Source organism: Kogia breviceps, chromosome 5 (genome assembly GCF_026419965.1).
Source record: "Kogia breviceps isolate mKogBre1 chromosome 5, mKogBre1 haplotype 1, whole genome shotgun sequence".
Taxonomy (NCBI): Eukaryota; Metazoa; Chordata; class Mammalia; order Artiodactyla; family Physeteridae; genus Kogia; species Kogia breviceps.
In genome coordinates this window covers 76322588-76339638 of record NC_081314.1, presented here as the reverse complement: position 1 = coordinate 76339638, position 17051 = coordinate 76322588, and the positions used below count along the sequence as shown (strand labels likewise).

At 49.4% G+C, this 17051-nt stretch overlaps 1 protein-coding gene across 5 annotated transcripts in view; it reads left to right on the top strand.

Annotated features, from left to right (window-relative positions):
• TMEM44 (transmembrane protein 44) overlaps positions 1-17051 on the top strand; it is a 36360-nt gene that overhangs the window by 9376 nt on the left and 9933 nt on the right. For 2 of the 5 annotated variants that reach the window (XM_059063853.2, XM_067034254.1), the window contains exons 6-9: positions 2137-2307; positions 4965-5105; positions 6926-7030; positions 11930-12088. In XM_059063853.2, the coding sequence (XP_058919836.1) occupies positions 2137-2307; positions 4965-5105; positions 6926-7030; positions 11930-12088 (576 nt within the window). Of the gene's footprint in view, positions 1-2136; positions 2308-4964; positions 5106-6925; positions 7031-11929; positions 12089-12181; positions 12351-17051 lie in introns of those variants that run through there. The other 3 variants (XM_067034256.1, XM_067034255.1, XM_067034253.1) reach the window with 3 other exon arrangements.

The following is a 17051-nucleotide window of genomic DNA, read 5'->3' as shown; positions in this document are numbered from 1 at the left end:
CTTCCAGTCCCCAGCGTGGATTTGCCTGGAAGCCACCAGGCAGGTCATCCTCCCAGCCATCTGTCCTGACCTGCTAGACTGGCCTGTGTGTGCTGGAGAAATTCATACTACATCTCGAGTCACCAAGTCAGTCCCAGGCTTCAAGCAGTGATGCTTGAAGCACAGCTGTGTGCTCAACGCCACAGGCGGAGCCCTCTAGACCCCAGTACCGACCCTGAGAAGAGCTTGAGTTCTGAGTCAGAGGGCGCTGGGCATGGGTTGGCACGGGAGTGAGAGCAGAGAGCTCCCCCAGCTTGGCCCCATCCAGCTCAGGGCCTAGCCCGGCTCTGCAAGTCACCTGCCCCTCTGGCCATCAGTGTCCTCTGTAAAATGGGGCTGGGTGGGCTGGAGGAGCCCAAAGCCGTGCTTCTGGGTCGTGTGAGGTGGGACAGGCTGATGGGAATGGGTGACAGTCCACCCGCAGCTTCTGGGGCCAGTGGGCCAGGGGCCACCGTGCCCAGCTGCCTGCCGTCTGCTCAGAGGGTGGCAGGCCAGAAACAGGGAGGCCCGGGAACAAAACTGGAAGAGATGCAGAGGGAGATGTAACACTCCTGAGGAATCTTTTTTTTTTCTTCCCCTTTCCTTGGCCGTGCTGTGCGGTTTGTGGGATCCTAGTTCCCCAACCAGGGATTGAACCCAGGGCCTTGGCAGTGAAAGCATGGAGACCCAACCACTGGACCGCCGGGGAATTCCCAGGAATCTTTTTTTTTTTTTTTAAATTTAATTTTATTTATTTATTTTTGGCTGTGTTGGGTCTTCGTTGCTGCGTGCGGACTTTCTCTAGTTGCGGTGAGCGGGGGCTACTCTTCGTTGCAGTGCGCGGGCTTCTCATTGTGGTGGCAGAACACGGGCTCTAGGCGTGTGGGCTTCAGTAGTTGTGGCTCGTGGGTTCTAGAGTGCAGGCTCAGTAGCTGTGGTGCACAGGCTTAGTTGCTCCGTGGCATGTGGGATCTTCCCAGACTAGGGCTCAAACCCGTGTCCCCTGCATTGGCAGGCAGATTCTTATCCACTGCGCCACCAGGGAAGTCCCAGGAATCTTTTTGAGGGTTAAAATTAAAATGGAGAAAATCGGCTAAAACATGCTTTTTCTCTTGAATTTTTTCCGTTCCTTAACCAAGGCTTGTATGTCTCTAAGTACAGTCATCTAATGAGCAAACTAAGTTATATATGTATATAATATAATTTATATTTATGTATTAGTTCAAATACCTATGTAATTATATGTAATTGGAAATACATAATATTTGTATATATACTTACTGTGTATATAAAGTGACTTTATACCTGTAAAGGATACTTACATATAAATATTGCATGTTTCCTTTTTAAACAAAAAACAATATTTCCCTTGCTCATTCTCCAGAAGTATTCCCTTGGCTTCAAAATTTCCAGAATGTTATCTCTAATTTTCCTGACTTTCCCGTCCCGCCTGGTTCAGAGTTGGTGGCCCTGAGATGAGAAGGGTGGGCCCTTGGCTCTCCATAATTCAGTCTCCATCCTGCTATCCCCACTGACATTCACGAGCCCCTACCCATTGCTGGGTTCCAGAGCACTGAGATGGTGAGGACCTCAGCCCTGCTCTCAGGAGCCCTCTGTCTGTTGGACAGACAGATGTGTAAGGAGCTAAGTCATGATCAGGGTGAAAGGCACTCCAATAGAGGGATATATCAGAGGTGTGAGTGACCCTGAAGAGGGAATAACTTGCTCCCCTTAGGGTGGAGGTGTTAAGGGATGGTTTCCCAGAGTTGGGTTTAAGCCAGGTTCTGAGGGATGAATAGAAGTTCACCAGACAAAGGAAACAGCTTTCTTTTTTTTGGCCACGCCGCGCAGCTTGCAGGATCTTAGTTCGCTAACCAAGGATCGAACCCGTGCCCTCTGCAGTGGAAGCGAGGATCCCTAACCACTGGACTGCCAGGGAATTCCTGGAACCAGCTTGAAGCCCAACAGAAGTGGCACCTCTGGGGACTGGCCATGGGCAGAGGGCTTGCCCTCCAACCTCTTCCATCACCAGGGGCCTGGGTCTTAGAATCAGATTTAAGGGAGCTGAGGGAGGTGGCAGTGTTCCTCCCAGCCCAGCCCCCTTCTCTCTCTGCCCAGTGCTGGGGTAGGACATTTCCCTCCATCTACCTGTGGACCCGGCTCCTGTCGGCCCTGGCTGGCCTCCTCTACGCCTCAGCCATCGTGGCCCATGACCGGCGGCCTGAATACCTGCTACGGGCCACACCCTGGTTCCTGACCTCCCTCGGCCGTGCAGCGCTGGACCTCGCCGTATCCACCCCAGGCCTGGCGGCTTGGCTGCTGTGTCTCATCTGCCCTCCTACCCTCTTGCTAGAAAGAATTCCCAGTACAGGGTGGTGGTTTGAATTCTGGGGGAGGCAGACACAATTGCAATGTGCAGTTTTGTGCTTTGTGTCCTTTATTTTATTTATTTATTCATTTATTTGGTTGTACCGGGTCTTAGTTGCGGCAGTCTGGCTCCTTAGTTGCAGCTCGCTGGCTTCTTAGTTGCAGCATGCGTGTGGGATCTAGTTCCCTGACAAGGGATCGAACCTGGGCGCCCTGCATTGGGAGTGCAGAGTCTTACCTGTGGGCGCCCTGCATTGGGAGTGCAGAGTCTTACCCACTGTGCCACCAGGGAAGTCCCTTCTCCTTTTTTTTTTTTTTTTTTTTTTTTTTTTTTTTTTAATAAGAAGAAATATCTCTTGACTGGAGCTTTGTGAAACAGCAGAGGGGAGTATGAAGCTTCCTGGCCTTGGGATTACAGAAGAGCCAGGCTCCTGTCTTGGTGCTGCTCTCCACCTGGATTGGTCCCCGCCCTCTGGGAACCTGTTTTCCTCACCTTTGCCTTATCTTCTCACAGGCTGGGAAGGGCTTTGCTAGCTGACCTGCCCTACACGGGTGATATCTGCTTTCTGTCCTCTTCGTGCTGGAGCCTGGGGTGAGGAAGCAGAGAGAAAAGCTGTCAGTGATCGCTGAGCCCCCTTCTGATCCTCAAGGGGTGTTGCCTGATGTGCTGACACCCCAGTGACCTTGGTGTGAGGGCCTCAGGGGCAAACTAAGCTCAGACAGTGGTGAGTGGAGATACTGGGTGGGGTTGGGGGAGGGGTGGAAAACCTGTGGATTTAGCATAAATAGTTTAGAAATGGATTTTCTCACATACTATTTGAGTCTGCGAGGGCTGCCGCAACACATAACCACAAACGTGATGGCTTAAACCACAGGAATTTATTCTCTCAGCTTTGGAAGCCAGAAGTCCGAAATCCAGGTGGAGCCATACTCTCTCCAGAGGTTCTAGGGGAGAATCTTTCCCTGACTCTTACAACTTCTGGTGGCTCCTGGGGTTCCTTGGCTTCTGGCAGCATAATTTTGGTTTTTATTTTTTAACATCTTTATTAGAGTATAATTGCTTTAAAATGGTGTGTTAGTTTCTGCCTTATAACAAAGTGAATCAGCTATACATATACATATATCCCTATATCCCCTCCCTCTTGGGTCTCCCTCCCACCCTCCCTATCCCACCCCTCTAGGTGGTCACAAAGCACCGAGCTGATCTCCCTGTGCTATGTGGCTGCTTCCCACTAGCTGTCTGTTTTACATTTGGTAGTGTATATATGTCCATGCCACTCTCTCACTTCGTCCCAGCTTACCCTTCCCCCTCCCCGTGTCCTCAAGTCCATTCTCTACGTCTGCATCTTTATTCCTATCCTGCCCCTAGGTTCGTCAGAACAATTTTTTTTTTTTAGATTCCATATGTATGTGTTAGCATACGGTATTTGTTTTTCTGTTTCTGACTTACTTCACTCTGTATGACAGTCTCTAGGTCCATCCATCTCAACAAAATAACTCAATTTTGTTTCTTTTTATGGCTGAGTAATATTGCATTGTATATATGTGCCACATCTTCTTTATCCATTCGTCTGTCGATAGACATTTAGGTTGCTTCCATGTCCTGGCTATTGTAAATAGAGCTGCAGTGAACATTGTGGTACATGACTCTTTTTGAATTATGATTTTCTCAGGGTATTTGCCCAGTAGTGGGATTGCTGGATGGTGTGGTAGTTCTAGTTTTAGTTTTTTAAGGACCCTCCATGCTGTTCTCCATAGTATCTGTATCAATTTACATTCCCACCAACAGTGCAAGAAGGTTCCCTTTTCTCCACACCCTCTTCAGCATTTATTGTTTGTAGATTTTTTGATGATGGCCATTCTGACTGGTGCAAGGTGATACCTCACTGTGGTTTTGATTTGCATTTCTCTAATGATTGGTGATGTTGAGCATCCTTTCATGTGTTTGTTGTCCATCTGTATATCTTCTTTGGACAAATGTCTATTTAGGGCTTCTGTCCATTTCGGGATTGGGTAGTTTGTTTTGTGATATTGAGCTGGCAGCATAATTTTAATTGCTGCCTCCATCTTCACCTGGCCTTTTTCCCTTTGTGTATCTCTGCATTACTTCTCTTTTTCCTGTGAGGTTCCTGCCACAGGACTTACCTTATCCACTCTAATCCACTACCACCTCATCTTAACTAATTATATCAGCAAAGACCCTGTTTCCAAATAAGATCACATTCTGAGGTTCCAAGTGGATATGAATTTTGGGAGGACACTATTCAACCCACTATGTGTACTGTCCCTGTAAGCCAGGGAAAATGGTTTTCAAAATCCTTTTGTGTAACAAGTATCTACTAAGTGCTTGTTAGAGGCAGCTTCTGGCTGGGTACTGGGCCCTCAGGGGAACAGGAACTAGGGAGTGTCGGACCTGGCTCTGTCCTCAGATGAGCTGTGTCTATTCTGGGGCCGACCCGTCAGGATGATCCCCGGGAGGTAAGGAACCAGCCCAGGGTGGAGCCCTCGGGGTGCAGAGGTGAAGGCATCACCAGTGGCTGAAGTCCTCCGCCTCCGTGGACCTTAACTTCACTTCTCAGATCATTTTCCTTTCCTGGGTGATGAAGAGCAAGATGAGGCACGCCTTGGGGTTTGCCTCTGAAGCCAGAGAGAATGCCGACACCCAAGCCCTTTTGACCTGTGCAGAGAAGGAGGAAGAAAACCAGGAGGCAAGGACCGAGGCAAGGTCTCACAGCTGGACGGGGCCCCCCGGTGTTTGTGCACAGCATGAGCAGAGGCAGCGAGCCTCACCAGGGCCGGGAATGGGAATCCTGGGGGTCCCCATGAGCTTGGCCAGTTGGTCACTTTAAAAAACGACTGTTACATGCAATGCTGAGTGCCCTGAATAAATAGGATCCTCTGTTTTCCCAAGTACAAAATATATATATTTTAAAGTTTGCTATTATGCTATTTGGTAATTTACATATATATATTTAAGTTCACATACTATATAAATTAATACGTTAGTTTAGAAGTAATGTGCTTTTTGACTTCATTTCATAAAAACTTAAGTTCCCACTTTTGCATGCATCTGACATCCACAGCATCGCCACCACTAACACAGCTTTTTTTTTAAGTTGGTATTACTAAAAAGCTGATTTTTAAAAGTGCTGTTTACAAATAACATCCACCCTTTACAATTATGTCATACCAGTAAATGTGTCTGTCTCTGTCTTTTGCTGATTTAATCAGGTGACCCCTCTAAGTAAGCAGAACGATGCTGAGGCAATTTTTCTTTGTCAAAAGTCCTTGGTTGCAAATAATTGAGAAAGTGCCTCATAATAAGAGAGCTTGTAAAGAGTTGAACTTAAAGCAGCTCCCCCTTTTCTAAGATCTTTTTTTTTTTTTTTTTTTTTGCGGTGCGGGCCTCTCACTGTTGTGGCCTCTCCCGTTGCGGAGCACAGGCTCCGGACGCGCAGGCTCAGCGGCCATGGCTCATGGGCCCAGCCGCTCCGCGGCATGTGGGATCCTCGCGGACCGGAGCACGAACCCGCGTCCCCTGCATCGGCAGGCGGACTCTCAACCACTGTGCCACCAGGGAAGCCCTAAGATCATTTTTTGAGGAAAAAAAATCTCGCCTACTACCTGGGCTCCTCACTACCTTCATTTCTTTCAGAGTAGAAATGAAGCTCCATGTGAGTGAACCGGGTCCCCTTCTCCGAATTTTCTAGGTTTAACAGTGTAATCTGACTGAGTTAATGAAGTAGAAGATAGTGTGGGTATGACCAAGGTAAAAGGGGAGATACAGATGCTTAGACCAAAGATCCAAGTTCCCAAGAAGGCTCTAGTGGGAAGTTATTTTCATTCCATTCTAGAAACTGTTACAAAATTATATCCCAATGGGGAGCTAAGGTATTTAAAGAGAGCCCCGTGTGTTTAGTATTTTGAAGAGAGGAAGTGGAGCCTTTGTAATCTCTTCAGCAGTCTTTCCATCAGTGGTTCTCAAAGTGTGGTCCCTAGACCAGCACTGCCTGGAAGCTTGTTAGAAATGCAAATTCTAGGGCTCCACCCACCTCTACCAAATCCAAAACTCAGGGGTGTTTTTGTAAGTCCTCTGGGTGCTTCTGGTACACAGTAAAGTTCAAGAACCACTGCTTTACAAAAGCATTTATTTAGCACCTACTCCAGTGATTCCCAAACTTTGCCATACTTTAGAATTATCTGGGGGGCTTTTAAACTCTGCAAGTCACATCCATATCAATTAAATCAGAATGTCTGGTGTGGGGTGGGGTGGGGGATGAGAGCTAAACTTCAGTTGTTTGTTTTTTTAAGAAGCCCAGGTGATTCCACAGTGCAGCAAAGTTTGGGACCCACCCACCTACTGTGACCTCAAAGAGACAGATAAGATACATCTTATAGGAAGTAGAAAGTGAGATGTGCCATAAAAGAACAGAAAAAAAATACTGTAGGGGTTCTTTTGAAGAAACTGAGATCCTGTTTTTAGAAAAGGTCTCCTGACTTTAAGAATCCCCCTTTCTGTCTCCTCATCCCCTCTTGAAAGAATTTGGACTGGGTGCCTCTCACCACGCTACCGTACTGCAAGCCCCTCAAGAGGATGGCAGCCATCAGCCGCTACCTGGAGCTGACCATTGAGCCTGTGCAGCAGGTAAGTGGCTGTGGGCCACAGCCGGGTGTCCAGAAGGGTGGGAGGTAGTCCTGGAAGGCTTCCTGGAGGAAGTGACACTTTAGCTGCAGGAGGGGCAGAATGAGGTAGGAAAGCCTGTAAAAAGAGGGAAGGAACTCTCAGAGGCCTTGGTGGGGGGCGAGCGGTGGCAGTCAGATGAAGCTAGCTCGGAGATGAAAGGGTGGAGGCGAGGTAAGGGTGAGATCTTCACACTGCGGAAGCTGACTATCATCGGAGTCCAGGAGGCTTCAGGACTAGAGACTCAGGGTCAGACGTTCATTTTAGAGCCGTCACTCAGGCAGTGTTGGGGGGCAGACTAGGGAGTGGAGACTAGAAGCAAAGGGGTCAGTGTAAGTCCAGGAAAGACATGGTGTGGCCTGAACCAAGGCTGCAGCCGATGGAGAAGCAGAGCTGCAGCGGAGTCAGCAGGTAGAGCAGTGGTGGCAGTGAGGACGTGGTGGTGAGGAGGACCGTGTGCTCCAGATGACTCCCAGGGTTCTGCACGGGGTGGGCGGGGCTCCAGGAGGAAGCGGGTTGGAGGGAAATAGGCGACAAGAAGCCCACTGCATGTCCCACACCCCACTAAGTCGTTCCTGTCGAGGCTACAGCGACCTCCCAGTTGCTAAATCCCGGAGTCATTTCTGTCCATTTGAGGTTCAACTCATTTGGCCGCCTGCTGCTTCTGATTTCTGGGCCCCTCCCTGTCCTGGTTTTTCCGTCACCCTCACCTCTGCGGGCTCCTCCTGGTGAGCAGACTTCAAGGTTGCAGTACCCCAGCTCCGCCTCAGGAGGGCTCCCTTCTCTGGGTACACTCTTCCAGTCCCATAGCCCTACCTGCCAGCTCTGGCTGATTTCCCTGGCCTGTGTCTCCATTCTTTTCCTCTCTTTCAGTTCCAGTCTTGGCTGCCCCACTACCTCTTCATCCTCCCTCTTCATCGTCACCATGTAGCATCTCACACGTGCCGTGTCCAACACAGAATTCTGGATTTCCATGTCCAGACCGGCTCCTCTCCCCATCTTCCTCATGCCAGTAAGCGACATCACTGTCCGTGCAGTGGGTCAAACTCAGATTCCTCTCTTTCCCTCACTATACGCCCATGCCCATTTGTGAGTCACCCATTTGTGAGTCACCCATTTGTGAGTCTTGCAAATACTTCTTTTAAAGTAGGTCCAACCCAGAGATTATCATACTGAGGGAAGTGAGTGAGACAGAGAAAGACAAATATCATATGATATCACTTATATGTGGAATCTAAAAAATATTGCCCCCCAAAATTACAAATGAACTTATTTACAAAACAGAAACAGACTCACAGACGTAGAAGACAAACTTATGGTTACCAAAGTGGAAGGGTAGGGGGAGGGATAAATCGGAAGTATGAGATTAACAGATGCACACAACCATATATAAAATAGGTAAATGACAGGGTTTTACTGTATAGCACAGGGAACTATATTCAATATCTTGTAATAAGCTGTAATAGAAAAGAATTGGAAAAAAAGAATATAGGTATATTCATATAAATATGTAGAAATGAATCACTTTGCTGTACACCTGAAACTAACACAATATTGTAAATCAACTATACTTCAATAAAGAAAGAAAAAAACAAGTAGATCCAGGAGCCTCCTAAATGGTTTTCCTCTCACTGCTATTCTTGTCACTTGCTATTCCTCTCACTGCTATCCCACCCCCTCCATTTACAACCGGTAACCAGAAGGGTCTCTTACAAATGTAAATGACATCTTCCTCTTTGGTTTAAAACACTCCTCTGGCTTCCCATTTCACACAGAATAAAATCTAATCTCCTGACACAGCCCCACACTTTCCCCCTCCCTCACTGCCTCCTATTCTCCCCTCTTCACTTCTCTCTGGCTGCACAGAATTTCTCTCCGTTCCTCTGCCTACATGCTCTTCCTCCTGATTTTTTGCATGGATGCTTCTTTCTTGTCTTTCCGATTTCAGTAAAAATGTCACCTTCTCCTTCCCCCACCACTCATTCAAAAGTTGCTTCCACCCCTCTGCCGTTTATTTTATTACCCTTTGAAATGCTCTGCAAAGCGCTTATCGCGATCTTTTACTTTTGTTTGTTCTCTGTTTCCTGCTGGGATATAAACTTTGTCTCCTTGTCTTGTTTGCCAAAACCCTGGTGCGTCAGGTCACAGGCTCTCCGTACAGGTGTGTTTGGAACGCAGAGTGCAGTGATAGCCGCCCCGCTGAGCTGCCCCTGGGACGTGCTGATGCTCAGACTTTGGGCCTGAGAGAGAGGTTTTACTCTTTGTTCGTTGGAAAGTGGGTGTAAATAACCTATATGTGACATAAGTGAAGTTCTGGGAGGTTTGGAGCACTTTTTCATGATTAAGAGCCCACTTCGGCCATTAAGCTCTTCTTCTGTCCAGAGGGTGGGTGATGGGAAACCCTGGGGAAAGCACAGGGAGCCCTGGCCCTGGAAGCATCTGGCCAGAGCTTTGCACTAGAAATTTTTAAATCGTGGAACTTGTGAAAAATAAGTGCAGAAGAAGTTGCACTCACTTGAACCCTTCCAGTACCTGAATCTTGAGTGGATGCCCGCTGGAGAGCAGACTCCTTGAGAGAAGACTGTGCTCCTCTTCCGTTCTCCTCCACTGAGGCCGGCCAGCACATTTTTGAGCGAGTACTTCCACTCGGCCTCTTCCTTCTGTGTCCACCAGAGGGCGAGAGTTGCCTCCAAAACAGCTCCCAGCAGGGAGCCAGGAGCCCCGCCCTCTAGCCTGGGCAGAAGCCGCCTCACTGGGCTCTAGGGTCATCATTGGCCTGGTGGTCTGTTTACTGAGGGCTAACTACTTGCCAGGCTCTGAGTAAATAATAACAGCCAACACTTCCATGATGCTTATTGTACGTACTGGTCACGGTGCTTGGAGTACTGGTCTAAGAGCTTTACATAAATAACTCATTTAATCCAACAGCCAACCCTTGAGGTATTATGCTCATTTTCCAGAGAAGGAAAATGGGGCCCAGAGAGGTTAAGCAGCTTGCTCAAGGTCACACGGTTTGTTGGTGGTAGAACCAGGATTCAGACCTGTCTCTGCCAAGTCTGTGCCTTTGACCAAAATGCTATGCTGCTTCTTACTTGGCATGATGGCTGATACCAAGTAAGCGCTTAATAAATGCTTTTTACAATTATTAGCAACGCAGATTCTTATAACAACCTGAGGTAGATACTATTATTGTTTCTATTGTCATTTATTAACAGTTAATCATTTTATTATTCTTTTAAAATGAGGCACAGGGAGGGTTAACTCACTTGCCCAAGATACCATAGTTAGAAAATCACAGAAATAGGTTTCAGACTAATCCTGTCTGACTCTGGCACCTGAGCTTTTATAGAGAGGACATGCTTTTTATGCTGCCATTTCATGCCACCATTTCATGCCTGCTGCATTAGCAAATTATTTTCTTTTTTTCATGAGAATGTCCCGATGGGCATGTTGTGATATTGGTACCCGGTTGCCGTGTGCCTTGATACACGTCCTGTTTGAACTACCATCAGGAAGTGGGCAAAAGAACCAGAGTGGCGCTCATTCTTGCCAACGTCCCCTCCTGAGCACTGGTCAAGGAGAGATTTTCCAGGAGATGCAGCTGGGGTCAGGCTGAGCCTAGGAGGCCGAGGGCGTGGGGTCCTAGGAGTCAACAGCTTGCAGCATTTGAAAACTCCATTTTATCTGTTGACTCAGGTGTGGTCAGACCTGAGGAATTTATAGATTCTTTCCTTTGTTGTGGCCTGGGAGGCCTCTGCTGCCCCGCCTCCCCCCTCTCCCACCCAGAAAGCTGTCTTTGTCTCCTTTGTGGACTTTCCTCCCTTCCAGCCGACTCTCACAGGGAACTGTGCCCTTGACCCATCCAGGGCTGGATCCCTGCATGATTTGGGGACCAGTACAAGCAGCTGTTCTTCTCATGTGTCCAGGACGTTTAGTAAACTTGAGGCCTGTGACACCAGTTCAAAGGAAGCAAGGCAGGGGTTACCAGCCCCTTCTATAGATTAGGAAACTGAGACTCAGCAGGATAAGTTTCTTGCCGAGGTCATATGGTTAGTTGGTGGAAGACACGGTCCAGAAGGTAGGTTATTCCCCCTGTGCTGTGTCAGTGGGATGGCTGCCCGGCTCTGAGAGCCCAGCCCAGAGCCTTGAGGATCTCTGGGGGAACCCCTGTGAGGCCTGTGGGAGGAAGCTCTCTTCTGAGATAGATGGACAGACAGACAGATAGACAGGTAATCTCACAAGTTTCTTCCTCCCTTAACCCTTCCCAACTCTCATAGGCTGCCGGCGGGTGCGTTGGTTAAACCTCTATGGAGCACACTTTTGGCCAGAGCTATCCAAATTACAAGTGCTCATACCCTTTGATCCAGCAATTCCACTTCTAAGAATTTATCCTTTATATCCTGAAATTTTTAATGTACAATATAACTTACTGCAGCCAGGATTGATTGTAAAAGCAAGAGACTGGGAATATCCTAAACGTCCATCAGCAGGGGGTTGGTTTAAATAGATTGTGAACATCTGTACAATGCTACCAAAAAAAAAATCTGCTATAAAACTATTTCTAAGGCATGTTATTAAGTGAAATAAAGCAAGATGCATAAGAGAGTATAGAGTGTACTACCGTTAGTGGAAATGGGGGAAATATGTACATGCATTTGCTCGTGTGTGCACAGACTATTGGGAAGGACACACAAAGGAGGGCCGGCTCCCTCTGAGGAGGAGCTGGGTGGCCGCAGGAGGAGGGTGGAGGCGGCTGCGTCCTTTCGTGCCTTTTGAATGCTGAAGCACGTGGATGCTCTGACAGTGCAAAAAACAAAGATGCCAACCAAGTCTCCTGCCTGCCCTTCCCCGCACACCTTGCAGGCGAGCTGCAGTACCACCAGGCTGCCTGGAGATGGACAGACAAGCACGGGAGCCACGTCCCTGCAGGACCCCCCCTCCTACCCTCCGGTTCAGGTCATCCGGGCACGCGTGTCCTCCAGTAGCTCCTCCCAGGTCTCCTCCATCAACTCTGACCTCGAGGTAGGTGCTGTGTCCGCCGGCAGGTGCACGGGTCCTCCTTCACCCGTGCTTGCCGGTGCCTCTGTGGTGCCTGCACTGCTCTGTTCTCCTCAGCCCATGCCAGCCTCATGCCCGCTCACTAGTGAATAAGCATCTGCCCGAGAACTTTCCCGCGCCGTCCGCGCTGAGGAGGACTTTCCACAGTCAAATGAGTCACGGAAACACTGCACGCTGAATCACAGGGCACATTCAAGTCTTACAGAAATAAATGCTGACTAACAAACTTTTTAAAGAGTCTTTGTGTTTCCCAAACCCATTTGACCATGGAAGGCTTTCTTCCCCGCCAAGGAGCACCAGGCTGCTCCCTGTGGTGCTGTCAGGGTCATACACAGGGGCTCTCAGTGGGCATCGTGCCTGGCACTTTCATAAGCTTTGCCTCATTTTGAAGTTTTGGATCTTTGAACAAAACACATCACATTTTGGGTACCGGAAATGGGTCTATCTCTCAGGTCTACGGTCACTCTCAGCCCCACAGCTGTGGCTCCCAGCCCTGGTCAGGAGGAAGTTTCCCTTTGTCTGTGGCAAGTGAGAACAAGGACAGCAGAGTGGACAGGTGGTACCAGCAGGGGGAGGGGCCACCCTTCATTCTGGGTTTGTTGGGGTCTCCCACTCTTTTGATATTTAAATGCCCCTTTTATGAATTGACGATAACAGGAAATGCTAAGTTGGTGTTGAGGGTTTGGTGTTGGTCTTAATGGCCTTATTTGGCAAAGTAATCAATCATCTGTCCTGAGTCAGTCCCCCAGATTCGTTCAACTCGTAGTGGACCCTGAAATCCGAAAGCCTTAGAGCCCCTGATCTGCGGGGTAGAGTCCAGATCCCTTAGTGTGGGGTTCAGGCCTTGCACACCTGCCCCAGCCTCGTGCCCCTCCCCTGCCCTCACCTACATGTCCTCCTTGGCCGTGGACTCTTCCCTCATCCCCAGGGCTCTGGGCCTTCCTGGGATTTCCTCTGGCCCAACTGCCGTGTGTCAGAATGCTACCCAGATGCCACCTGCTGTGTGAACTCCCCTCCCCTCCACGTACACACCAGAGATTAAAGCCTCCTTCCCTTGGGTGTCCAGAGCATACACCTCTCTTCCACCCCTGCTGTTGTTTGCCGTGTAGCCTGATGGCTGCAGGGAACTGTCTCCCTGGCCAGGCTGTGCACAGGCTTTTAGGTCTAGGGGCCTGGACTGCCCTCATCTTTATCTCTTGATCCTGGAACACACACAGCTGGTCATTGAGAGGTGGGTTTTGAGGGAGAAATTCTGCTCCAGACCAAGGACCATTTGGGGTCCGTGTATCCCCGAGTCCTTCATTTGGTGCTGTTTATTTCTTGGATCTGGTCTCAGAATGTGTTGGACAACGCAAGGACCGTGGCTTGGCAGCCCGGAGCCAGCAGTCCGGGCAGAGTCTAAGGCTAAGGGGAGAGAGGGAGAGTGTGTTCAGTGAGGGGAAGGGACAGTTGAGTTGGTGAGATGCGGGGAGGGGGCTTGGGGAGGGCGGGAAGCAAGCTCGCTCTGTGGGAACCCTCAACTGAGCTAAGGATTGGACAGTGACCTTGAAAAATTCAGAAACTTGTCTCTGTGGCTGTTTGGGGCCGTTTCTGTGTTTTGCAGTCCTTTTTCTCCCTCTCCTCTATTCGCTCTTTCCTTTTAAATTCCAAGGGCACAGGGTCGCGCTCATACATGAGGCAAATGGAGATGAATGCTTTTGCCCTTGTTAAACAAAGGGTATATTTTTAGAAGCCCAGGTGCCCCCGTCTACCCCACCCACCCCCTCCAGAACCCCCAGCACAGCCTCCTACTTCATTCCCCAAAACGCCCATACGCTACACGTGACAAAGCGCTGAGTCCCTATCAGAAGTTACTTAGAATCTCACTAAAAACAGACACTGAGGAAATGTGAGCAGGGGACAGTGTAGCTTGTCAGGCTTGTGGCCCACCCGGCCTTCTGGTAATCTATATATTCTCTGCTTAAAAGTAATACATGTTTATTGTAGAAATTCTGGAAGATGTAAAGGAGAAAAGTAAAGTTAAGCCACAAGCCTGTCAACCATCAGCTGCCTGAGGGTGGTGGGATTGGGTGGGCTCCCCAGTTTTTCAGAGCAATATTCCTTAAAAGTTCTGGCTCCTTGATGGCTGAAGGGGAGCAAGAGAGTGTCTTTTAGCCGACGAGTGTGACACTGCATTTCACCCACCTGTTTGGGTCACTAATTCAGCAAACATGTTCTTGGGGGGGGGAGGGATTTGAAAGAAAAATGCATGAGGGCAGGGGGGCTGGCCTGCCCCACCACACGCGGTGGGAGGTACTTGGTAGATTGGTCACAGTCTGATCATGACCTTGTTCCTCCAGACCACACCCCCAAGGGACTGAAGCCAGGCCCCAGGTCATCACCTCTTCTGGTTTGTGACTCCTCTTACTCCCAAGATGGATTGCACAATTCAGATATTTCCTAACACTGGGCTGAGACACCCAGGGCATCTGTCTGTACTCTCTGGCTACAGTCGTCTGTGTCTTTTGCCAGCCAGCTGGGCTTCTGCTTGACCCACGGGGTCCGTAAGTGAACGCTTGTGCGCTCCCACTCTGGAGGCCTGGGAGGCACTCTTTGTCGCTAAGGTGTTGTGTTTGTCACCTCTGTGGTCCTTTACGACTTTGTGACTTAACTCTCAGAGGGAGCTTTTGTGTCCATGTCCTTGGGGCACATACCCACAGGTTTGAAGACCTACTTCCTGCTGTGCTGGGGGAGGTGGAGAGAAGAGAGGTCCCTCAACACGACATACACTGTATCCACAGCACGGAGCTCACTACGCGTTTTTAAATTCATTGCTCACAGTGACTGCGTGTGTGTCATGAGGCAGGCGTGGTGTGTTCTGTACTTTACAAGCACTGTTTGGTATAGTCCTCCTAACAGCCCTGAGGCAAGTACCTTTAAATGTTCTTGTTTCCCAGAAGAGGAGCCTGGGATTCAGTGAGTTTAAGTAACCTGCCCAAGAAAACATTATCACCAATCATCACTGTCATCGTTATAATCGGCAGATCTGGGGATTTGAACCCAGCTCTGTCTGGCTCTGAAACCCTGTTGTTACCCACCACACCCCACCGCCTCGGCAGGAACTACCCAGGGCCGAGTTTCTTATCTATCATTCCCATTTTACAGATGAGAAAACTCTCTCCACAGGACTCTTTCCACTCACCTATGCGCTACCTGTGTTCTCAGGCAGGGTCCTGTCTAATAGACAGGATAAAACATTGGGATTTACAAGGAATTCCAGTGATGCAGAGCACCCCTGAAAAGAGGTGAAGCAGAGACAGATAAGGCATGGGAGCTTGCGTGGAGGGAGAACTGGGTCATTTTCACCTTTTCTCAAGAGTCCACCGGATGGGCTGCTCAGGGCACCAGACAAATGGCAATGGAGCCTGAATGTGACCCATGACTCTGTAGACAGGCCACTTGCGTGGGCTGTGCGGATTTCTGGACGTCTCCACAAGACAGGGCACGCTCCACGGAGATTGTGCACGCACTCACTCAGCCACTCGACACCAGGCAGCCTGGCTCCTGGCATAGCCGTCAGGGGGCGTTCTGAACACGTGTGGAGGAAGGGTCACTGGCTCATGGTCTGTGGGTGAGGGCCCAGGGCCCAGCGCCCAGCGGGAGCAGGGCTTTCCGGAGCGGCCTGCTCACTTGCCCGGGCAGCCAGCACTTGTTTTATGAGCACAGGGTTGACATTTCCTCAGTGTTGAGACTGCTCCTGTGCCTTTTAAAGGTTTTTTTTTTTCCCTCCTAGCCTCTGGGATGCAAGAAAAGATTGAGTCCAGCTTTGTGTTTAGTCATTTTTTTCCTTCTGTGCTTCCTAGCAATGCCATTGAAGCTTTGTAGGAATTCTGCAAGGAGGCTGTTTCTGTCAACAGAAGAAAGTCTGCATATTGAGAATGACTGTACCTGGAGCTGGCTCAGTGTGTGTGTGTGTGTGTGTGTGTGTGTGTGTGTGTGTGTGTGTGTGTGTGTGTGTGTGTGTACAGAGCCAAACACCAGACACCGGATTGCTGTCTGAAGAGGCTCTCGTCCCAGGCCCCTGTGTCCTGCTAATTCTGTGCCTAAGGCTCTTGACAACCAGGACTGCTTGTTCCCTCTCCAGACCCTGCTTCCAGCACCAGCAGACCAGGACAGAGTCCCTTGGATGTTTGTCATTCTTAAAGCCAAATCGTTCCTTCAAGGAAATAACAATTAATTAGTTAGTAAAAAGAATACACACACACACACACACACACACACACACACACACACACACACTGACTCTAAATGTGCAAATTTTAGAAGTAAATACATATAAGTATGAAGAAAGAGGCCAGAAATTTCTAATAGGTCCACAAAACCAGAAATTAAGTTCAGGGCATGGTATCTGCCCTGCACAGATCTGTGTGCCCCTATGTGCTCTGCAGCAGTGAGAGATGGTGCATCTGGAAATGTGTGGACAGTCAGCTAGTTCCCCTAGGGGTAAGGAAAGACTGTACTGGGCCCCCCAGGGCAATGGGGCTGAGCCCGAGAGAGAGGACTGACTAGGGGTCGGGTGGACACTGGCTTGTCCAGGCTCTTGCTGACCTGCCAGGCGGCCTTGGTTCTGCCCTGGACTTCTTGGGTTTTAGTTTCTCCCTCTGTAAATGGGAATCAGGAGACCTGCCCTACTTACATTACGGAGTGATTCTGAGGACCAAATGCTGCAGGGGCCCTGCAAGCCTGCCGATGGTGCTAGATGCAGTGCAGTGGACAATGGGCTGCAAGTGGGCTCGGACACCTACTCTGGCCCTGAGAGCCTTTGAACCAGGCGATGCCGTTCATTTCTCTGGACTTGCTCGGTAAGTGGAGATAATGAGCTCAAGGAGCTGGCGAGGCTCTGACAGAGCACTGTTCCCGCAGATGCTGAGCTTTGAACTGGGCCATC